The sequence below is a fragment of the Eptatretus burgeri genome, chromosome 10 (assembly GCF_056783735.1).
Source record: "Eptatretus burgeri isolate ZD-2024b chromosome 10, Ebu_testis_v1, whole genome shotgun sequence".
Classification (NCBI taxonomy): Eukaryota; Metazoa; Chordata; class Myxini; order Myxiniformes; family Myxinidae; genus Eptatretus; species Eptatretus burgeri.
The window spans coordinates 30,521,567-30,531,377 of NC_140970.1; the positions used below are offsets into that span (position 1 = coordinate 30,521,567).

Genomic DNA, 9,811 nt, shown 5'->3' on the forward strand with positions numbered 1-9,811 from the left:
TCATTCTGGACGTTCCTGACCCTCCTCTTCTTCCTCTTTGCTCGTGTGTTCTCCTTGGATCTATTTTTTTATCTTATAAGTTATAAACCTACAATATAACTTGTAAATTATAATGTTATAATTTATAAACTGAATTTTGAAATCACAGCTCCCTGAACAGCTCAGCTCTGCCATTCAGCCTGGCCCTGCGACTCTCGTCAATGGTATGCTGTGTCCCTTGTGAGACAAAATTCTTCTTCTTCCCACAGTGAGTTCCAAGACATCTACTGGCAACATCAACGATGGTGGTCTTGAAGGCACTCCACAACTCTTCAGGATCCCACAAAGCACCCAGACCCCTCAAATCTCCACTAAGCCTGTTCGCAAACTTCTCAGCTACCCTCTCATCCTTGAGCTTGCCAATATCCTGCCTCGGCTGGGATGGTACCATTCTCCTGAATTTAAACTGCAACTTCAGAATTGCTTGAATAAGCCTGTGGTCAGTATTGAGGAAGTGGGCACTCCGGTAAACCCTGGAGTTCTGAATCATCCTCCAGCGACTATCAACGAGCACATGGTCATTCTCATTTTCCACACCACCAGCGTGGGAATACCAAGTCCAGCGATGAGCCTGTGGGCACTGAATATATGAACCAGCCACCCTAAGTCCATGACTTCTTGCAACGTTAAGGAACTTAGTGCTATTCTGGTTCACAGTTCAAGACCCATGGGGACCAACACACGTCTCATAACCATCCGTATCAGTTCCAGTCGATGCACTGAAATCTCCCAAGACTAGAAGAGTGTCTCGCCTGGGACACTCATCAACCACAGATTTGAGCGTGGCATAGAATGCATCCTTCACGGTGAGATAACTCGCCTCAGTCGGGGCATCTACAGAGACCAGGGAAATGACACCCAAGGAGTAATGAATCCTTAGTCTCAAAATACACTCGTTGACCGGTGTTACCTCAATTATCATTGGAGTCAGCTTATTGGACACGGTTACAGCAACTCCTTGGGCATGGTAACCATCAGAGCGACTAGACCAATAGTAGGTATAACTACCCGCCATAATATCACCGCAATCCGGTCTCCGAACCTCAGAGAGTGCTCCAATACCAATGTCCAAACGCTTGAGCTCAGATGATAACAGAGAGGTGATCATCCTCTCTTAAGGTTAGGACATTGCAGGCACCCATCTGAAGGGACCACCTCAGGTTAACCCAAGGAGATCACTGTCTGGTGGATGATATTTCAGCACCACCCCGACACACACTATTGCAATGTGACCCAGGAAAGTTACTCCGTGGTTTCCCTCCTATCATAAAAGATTGGGGGTCCCGAAGGCTTTGCCCCAATCCCGTCATCCGGTGAGTTGCCCTGCGAAGGGAGGCTGCACAGGAGGTACTCCCATGGAGTGAGCTTTGAGATTTTTTTATGCTTCTGGAATGTTTTGCGGAATGAACGGTTTTACAGTGGCCGGAGTGCAAATCCTGCCACCAACCTCCTCATAAATAGTAACCCAACTGCAGGAGGACGTCCGCAGACACAGTTGGGCACTAGATATGGATCGTTGTTTGCTCACAAGGAGCTTCTCCGCCCTTTGATAGGTATTGTTCTTCATCCTGCTGGGTGTCCATATCATACACCCGCCTCACCAAGAAACTTGGTGGGGGAGACAGTTTAGTCGCCGACAACCCGACCATGGAACAGGTGTGTACAGATTTACATGGTACCTGTAGCAAGTCACAGATCTAATGTGACCTGACCATGTGACATCAATACATTAATCATAGAAGATTAAGACAGCATGAAAGTTAATGGCATAGAGAGGTTAAAATGGTCAGAGGAGTTTGAGAGCATGCAGTCAAATGGACAGAATTACATCGAGAAGGAAAAACAGTCAAATGCAACAAAGGAACAGTGGAGCAAATGAGGAAAATAAAATACGATACCTTGCTTCCAACCAAACAAACTTTTCCCTCTTGGTTCTTGAACAAAAGCTTTTCAAAGTGATTCAACTGAACAGAAAGAGATTTCACAAAGTCTGCCTTTCCCTCTTCCTGGAAGAACAAAGACCGGTTGCAGACAGTTAGATATTGTCGATAAAAGAACAGTACAAGTCTGAAGACGACGATGGTTCACGAGCGGTATTTGACGATGTAGATTGTTTCAGAAGTCAAGGATGAGATAATGTGATAATGTTTGACCAAGTTATAAAAATTATCAACATGATGTGGTACGAGTGACAGGTTATTAGCTGAAAATGTCAAAAACCCGGTTTCGTTCAACAACTTTATAAATTTGACGTTTGCATAACCTTTAAAGATCACAAAACAATGTTGTGGACATTAAAATAAGGAAACAGGATACGTGCTATAGCTTAATGGAGTTAGTTTGTCGAAGAAGGTCGAAAACCCGGTTCCATTCCCACAACTTTGAAAATTTGACCTTTGTGAACTTCAAAGGTCAAGGATTATGACCTTTGGTGCAAAACTTCCTCTGGAACATTCCAGGAACAATATAACGTCATATAGGCTATATGGAATTTCGCACTCCTCGGATTATCCATACTTTGATGAAATCAACGTAAAAACAAACTTGAAGGGGGCGCCACGGGCAAGGTGTTCGAGATAGAGCAAAATGGTTTCAAGACTTTAGGTGGGGAATGACCTCAAGATTATGCATAAAAAATATTGTCATCCGAGCTCTCAAAATTTGGGCGGTCATATGATTTTGTCAAAATTCGAAATTGTCTAAGTTTGTGACCTTGTGACCTTGACCTTGGGACGAAAATGAAAAATCGAGCTCCGTGGGGCTATGCAGGTGCCATTGGGCTAACCAAATACCGAAACCCCTGTCAGATTTGACAAACCCCTCGGAGAAAATGGATTTTTATGTCAAAATCGCAATTTTCTAAGTTCGTGACCTTGACCTTGTGACGAAAATGAAAAATCGAGCTCCGTGGGGCTATGCAGGTGCCATTGGGCTAACCAAATACTGAAACCCCTGCCAGATTCGACAAACCCCCGAGGAGAAGATGCAAATTGAAATTGGCTACCCCCTAAAAACACAATTCGCAATTTTCTAAGTTTGTGACCTTGTGGCCTTGACCTTGGGACGAAAATGAAAAATCGAGCTCCGTGGGGCTATGCAGGTGCCTTTGGGCTAACCAAATACCGAAACCCCTGTCAGATTCGACAAAACCCCCTCGGAGAAGATGCAAATAGAAATCGGCTACCCCCTAAAAACATGTTTTTTGGGCGTGGCTCCGCCCATAATGGGCGCACCATGCCCATTTTCAGGAAAACACAACGAGATCATGATATAAACCTCCCACCAAAAATTGGTCAGGATCAGATCAAAACCCACGGAGCTATGCTCGGGACAGACAGACAGACAGACACACAACAATAACGAATATAGTGGTCACTTATTTTTTTCATGAACCAATTAAGTTATATCCTCATTGAACCGACGAACGCTGAAAATAATTTTGGTGACATGATATGGGTGAAGAGTAAAGACCTTGGAGAAGCTCCTGTAAACTGACAATAAAAGATTAAACTGTGAGAGGAGTTTTTTGTTACGTATGCAGATATGGATTATTTTACTTCATTGCAATGTGCATACATTTAATAGATAACAGGTATTCACAGGTGAATACGAAACCGGTAGTTGTCAAACATTAAATGGAGATGAGCCATTTGTCATGGACTCATGGGTGGTTCAAGGTTAACTTAAACTTATGACTCGATAATAATAAAAGAATGACGTCGCCAAAAGTTTGTGGAGTGGTAGTATGGAAACTTGTGGGTGAAGTGGTATCACAGCTGTGCAAAGCATTCAGGGTGTTTTCGAGAGTGTGATGAACGGTGTTGGGCGATGGCACGGTTTAATGAAAACAAATTTCTCATGTGACCAAACTTGTGGGCAGGTGGGCTTGGAATACAACCATCCCTTTTATAGTGCAGACATATCACTAACTGTGATTTGCAGCTCTTTGAAACCTTCACTTCCTCATAATTTTGAAACCAGATGTGACCACTCAATTGGAGCATCAGGTTTCAAAGTGATGAGGATGTGAAAACACAAATGATTGCTTATCTGTCCAAAAGATTCCTACGGTTCCAGCAGTAAGGCATTACCACACTGATGCGACCATTACCACACTGATGCGACCATTACCACACTGATACGTGGTGTTAGGAAATACCTTTAAACATGGTTTCATCGACTTCATTTTACTTTAAAATATTCTCAAACAAAGAGTGCAGGTGAACCTGGAATTGCACTCATACATGTCATGGTGGAAGACAGAGATTGTAATGAAGAAAAACGTTTTTGACATGGACACTCACGTAGTTGGTGTAGATCATGTTAAGGTATTTCATTCTCAGGTCCTCAACTCCATCATTCAGCATGTCGATACATGCAGCCTCCTTGTCGTTTGAACCATACAAGTCTGATTACAACGATACAAGAACAATCAGAATCTCAAGTTGGAATCAGTTTTGCCCCTTAAAAACAGTGAATGTCTCATTCATATCTCAAGCCATTTCACCATGGAATTATCATTCATGATTATTGCTTAAGCAGGGCTGGCAGGATAGCGAAGAAGTATGCACGCTCACCTCTGAGCTGTCTCGTCTGGGTTTGAATCCTGGCCCAGCCTTAAAATACTGTTCTGGTGTTTTGCAGGCAGGGTGAGGCAACATAGTGTGCACTGTCCCTCAGGTGGAACAACCACAACTCCTCAACCCCCCCCCAATCACCACGACAATTCAATCCCCACAACTCCTCAACCCCTCCATCCCCACCCCCAACACCACCCCCCTGAAAGTCCTTAACCTCCCAACTCTGTCCCATCTTTGTTCCCTCCGCCCCCACCCAACCCCAACTCTGTCCTCCCCTCCTCACCCTTATCGCACTTATAAAAGCAAACCAGCATTACCACATTGAAACAGTGGAATATTTAATGTCTTCCTCTTCCCTATCATGCGATCACTGACTTCATAGAAACCTGCAATTGAAGCAGCTCCTACATGTCATGGCTCATCACGGTCACCTGTCCAACTCACAATTCCGCGAGATATGCTGAAAAGATGCAAATATGAGCAGGTTAATTGTGCCGATAAACGACACAAAACCAATTATGTTCTTCCTGATGTGTATATACACATCATCAAAAGTAAATAATGACTTTGAAAAAAGACCTTTATAACTGAATGGCACTTGATAGAGTGCATACCTCTGCCAGGCTGAACAGGTTACATTTTGTATCCCACTTACAGGCCGGATCTGGATCCGGACCTGAACCAAAATCGAATCGGCTTGTTCTTGTCACCTACCAACTGATCCATCAAGTTTTGTCATAACTCATCCACAACCTTTTGAGACATCATGCTATTTATCGTTTTTGGCCCCATCTCTCAATGGTGATGAATCACTTAAAAAAATTCGAGTAGTCGAATCCGGATCCGGATCTTTACCAAAATCGAATCAATTCGTCCTTGTCACACACCCAACCTCTCCACCAAATTTCGTCCGAACCCGGACAGAACTTTTTGAGCTATCCTGTTCACAGGTAGATGACAAACGGGCAGCGATGAAAACATAACCTCCGTCCACGGGTTTAAGCCCTGCTTGAGAGAATACCACATAGTTATTTGGGCGTTGTATAATAAGGTGGAAGGCAACAGACAGCTGCTTCGACCCATGACACCTATCGGCATCCTTTTAACTGTTGCTTTAGTTGTTTTACGCTGAAAGGAAAACTTATAGGGAAGGCATGGTGATTAAGAATATGACAGCTCCGAAAATGTCTTTGGCTTCGCATGACAGTAAGCTCCAACATGGCGGCCATATGAATTTTCATCAGGTTGAAATTGTGGGTGGAGTCAAGAAAGCTGTCCAACCAATGGGTGGAATGGAATGTTACACACATGTTACAGACGGATGAACAGGATATATATATATATATATATATATATATATATATATATATATATATATATATATATATATATTATTAATAATAATAATAATAATCGAAAAAGAAGAATAACTTTAGCATTCAGGTGAAACTTTTGAGACAACCCCACCCCTTGTGTAAAGTCAAAGTGTAATTCAGATGTTGGGGTGTAAAGTAGTATTGATACCACGTACTGTATTACAATATGGTACTGCTCAGTGTATTTCATACCAAACTTGCGGGCTAGGTATCGTAAAATAGCATTGGACTGGTACATTGTGAAGTCTCCATCGGTAAATCCTGGCAGCTGTCCAAATGCCTGCAACCCCAGGTGAGAACATGTTACATTAAATAGTATGAGATACTCCTCCAGAGTATTCTAACAGTGTAAACATTATATTATACAATACTAGCAAATACAACCCGTCGATTCACTGACGGGGTTATTAAAGGGAGGAGAAAGAGGGAGGGAGAGAGAGGCGGTTGGGGAAGGAGAGGAGGGGTGAGGAGGGAGGGGGATTGGGGAAGTGAGGTGGAGTGAGTTAGGAAAGGGGGGGGATGGGGAGAGCGATGCCTCACCAACCATCGCTATACACTCAGGGTGGGGGTGGGAGCAAGGAGGATGGGGAGAGAGGTGGTTGTGGGTTTGGGAGGAGGTGAGCATTAGGGGATGGGGTTATGGACTTGCATTTGGGTGGGGGACATGGAAAAGGGGGGAGGGGTAATACAGGATTGAACAAAATGGAGTGTGTTAAACAGCATGTTTATACAGCATGTGGAGACCACCTGGAGATGTCCGTGGAGGGGGTGCAGAGGGGGGTGCAGAGGGGAGGGGTTTGGGAGGAGGTAAGCATGATGGAAGGGGGAGAAAAACATGAAGGTAAGGAAGTGTTAAGGGAAGGGGAGGCAGCGTGAGGGGAGGGGTGGGAGAGAGAGGGAGAGGGGTGGGACTCGGAGAGAGAGGGAGAAGGGTGAGACTCGGAGAGAGAGGGAGAAGGGTGAGACTCGGAGAGAGAGGGAGAAGGGTGAGACTCGGAGAGAGAGGGAGAAGGGTGAGACTCGGAGAGAGAGGGAGAGGGGTGGGACAGAGGGGTGGGAGAGAGGGAGAGGGGTGAGAGAGAGAGGGAGAGGGGTGGGAGAGAGAGAGAGAGAGAGGGAGAGGGGTGGGAGAGAGAGAGAGGGAGAGGGAGAGGGGTGGGAGAGAGAGAGAGGGAGAGGGAGAGGGGTGGGAGAGAGAGAGAGGGTGAGGGTGAGGGAGAGGGTGAGGGAGAGGGAGAGGGAGAGGGAGAGGGAGAGGGAGAGGGAGAGGGAGAGGGAGAGGGAGAGGGAGAGGGAGAGGGAGAGGGAGAGGGAGAGGAGAGAGGGAGAGGGAGAGGGAGAGGGAGAGGGAGAGGGAGAGGGAGAGGGAGAGGGAGAGGGAGAGGGAGAGGGAGAGGGAGAGGGAGAGGGAGAGGGAGAGGGAGAGGGAGAGAGAGAGAGAGAGAGAGAGAGAGAGAGAGAGAGAGAGAGAGAGAACGGTGAGAGAGAGGGGGAGAGAGAGGGGAGAAGGGTGGGAGAGAGGGGGAGAAGGGTGGGAGAGAGGGGGAGAAGGGTGGGAGAGAGGGGGAGAAGGGTGGGAGAGAGCGGAGAAGGGTGGGAGAGAGCGGAGAAGGGTGGGAGAGAGCAGAGAAGGGTGGGAGAGAGCAGAGAAGGGTGGGAGAGAGGAGGAGAAGGGTGGGAGAGAGGGGGAGAAGGGTGAGAAGGAGAGGGAGAGGGGTGAGAGAGAGGTGGGAGGGAGAGGGGTGGGAGAGAGAGGGAGAGGGGTGGAGGAGAGAGGGAGAGGGGTGGGAGGGAGAGGGTGGGAGGGAGAGGGGTGGGAGAGAGAGGGAGAGGGATGGAGGAGAGAGAGGGAGAGGGGTGGGAGAGAGAGGGGTGGGCGGGAGAGGGAGAGGGTGGGAGGGAGAGGGGTGGGAGAGAGAGGGGAGAAGGGTGAGGAGAGGGAGAGGGGTGAGAGAGAGGTGGGAGGGAGAGGGGTGGGAGAGAGAGGGAGAGGGGTGGAGGAGAGAGGGAGAGGGGTGGGAGGGAGAGGGGTGGGAGGGAGAGGGTGGGAGGGAGAGGGGTGGGAGAGAGAGGGAGAGGGGTGGAGGAGAGAGGGAGAGGGGTGGAGGAGAGAGGGAGAGGGGTGGAGGAGAGAGGGAGAGGGGTGGGCGGGAGAGGGAGAGGGGTGGGAGAGAGAGAGAGAGAGAGAGAGAGAGAGAGAGAGAGAGAGAGAGAGAGAGAGAGAGAGAGAGAGAGAGAGAGAGAGAGATGTGAGAGAGGGAGAGGGGTGGAAGAGAGAGGGAGAGGGGTGGAAGAGAGAGGGAGAGGGGTGGGAGAGAGAGGAAGAGGGGTGGGAGAGAGAGGAAGAGGGGTGGGAGAGAGAGGGAGAGGGGTGGGAGAGAGAGGGAGAGGGGTGGAAGAGAGAGGGAGAGGGGTGGAAGAGAGAGGGAGAGGGTGGGATGAGTGGGAGAGAGGGATAGTGGTGGGAGAGAGCAGGATCGCGGTGGGAGAGAGAGAGAGAGAGTGAGTGTGAGTGTGAGTGTGAGTGTGAGTGTGAGTGTGAGTGTGAGTGTGAGTGTGAGTGTGAGTGTGAGTGTGAGTGTGAGTGTGAGTGTGAGTGTGAGTGTGAGTGTGAGAGAGAGAGAGAGAGAGAGAGAGAGAGAGAGAGAGAGAGAGAGAGAGAGAGAGAGAGAGAGAGAGAGAGAGAGAGGTAAGAGGAGGGGATTCTGGAAGATGTGATGTTCAGTTTCTGAGAGAAGGCACACACATTTATGAATCATCCTGCCTATGGAACACCGGGATGACAGTTTATAGTTGAGTCTGGATACAAACCCAGGCTAGACAGCTTGGAGCGAGCATGCGTAGTTCTCGGCTATCTTGCCATGATGTGGTGATTCATTGCTTTTAAACAACTGAAAACATTTTTTCCTCATTGCAATCATCCAATTTATTTGCCTTCCTAACTCTGGAAATGTTCCTACAGAGAACCGCCATCAAAGATTGAAGAGTGTTCCCCAAGTGGCTTCGGTCAAGCATGCACTCCAACAAAACATTTAATATTTTACATGTATCTATTTATGCCGAAATGACGGGTTGTATAATGAAAGAAGATCCTACAAAAAGGAGAAACGTGCTGTAAAATAAAATTGCCCATTTTGAGCGAGTGAGCACCGCCCGAGTTCAGGGTGAGCGCCACCCTGAACTTTGTTCAAGTCGATCAACATATTCAGTGACGGTGCGAACACTGTAGAGCGCTTGCCAAGTGGCTGAAGCACTCAAGCAAGCACTCCAACAAGACGGTTGATAAGGAACGACTGTCTTGGCAAGTGATTACCGATAGGTCATATAAACATTATCCACCTGGAGACGCCCAAGTAATGTCCGAATTGGACAAAATAACACTTTTTTTAGCAGTCAGACATACTGCTGAAGTCAATAAAGAAGTTAAAACTTTGTAATTCAGTTGAGATGAAGAGATTCTAGAGGTTATGGCATGTGCGGAAATTAAATAAAACCATGTATGCTGGCGTCTCTGGGCATTTAGAAGCATTGTCAGCGGTTCACATAACTGGTACTCAGGTACTCATGTGCAGTAAAAAAAAACTAAAGGCATACTTCAAAGATGCTCCAAAAGCATACAAGCACAACAGAAGCTTTTGGTGGAAGGTTTCCTAAGCTAGTGTAGGTAAGATTGTTCTGTGATAATTCTGATAATTGATATACTGTGATTTCAAAATTCAGTTTATAAATTATAACATTATAATTTACAAGTTATATTGTAGGTTTATAACTTATAAGATAAAAAAATAGATCCAAGGAGAACACACGAGCAAAGAG

At 46.8% G+C, this 9,811-nt stretch overlaps 1 protein-coding gene across 1 annotated transcript in view; it reads right to left on the reverse strand.

The window, feature by feature from the left end:
* GSTP1 (glutathione S-transferase pi 1) overlaps window positions 1–9,811 on the reverse strand; it is a 38,508-nt gene that overhangs the window by 2,343 nt on the left and 26,354 nt on the right. Inside the window, exons 4-6 of the mRNA XM_085897704.1 lie at window positions 6,188–6,275; window positions 4,344–4,447; window positions 1,938–2,045 (exon numbers count right to left, since the gene is read on the reverse strand). Coding sequence (XP_085753830.1) covers window positions 1,938–2,045; window positions 4,344–4,447; window positions 6,188–6,275 — 300 coding nt within the window. The remainder of the gene's footprint in view (window positions 1–1,937; window positions 2,046–4,343; window positions 4,448–6,187; window positions 6,276–9,811) is intronic.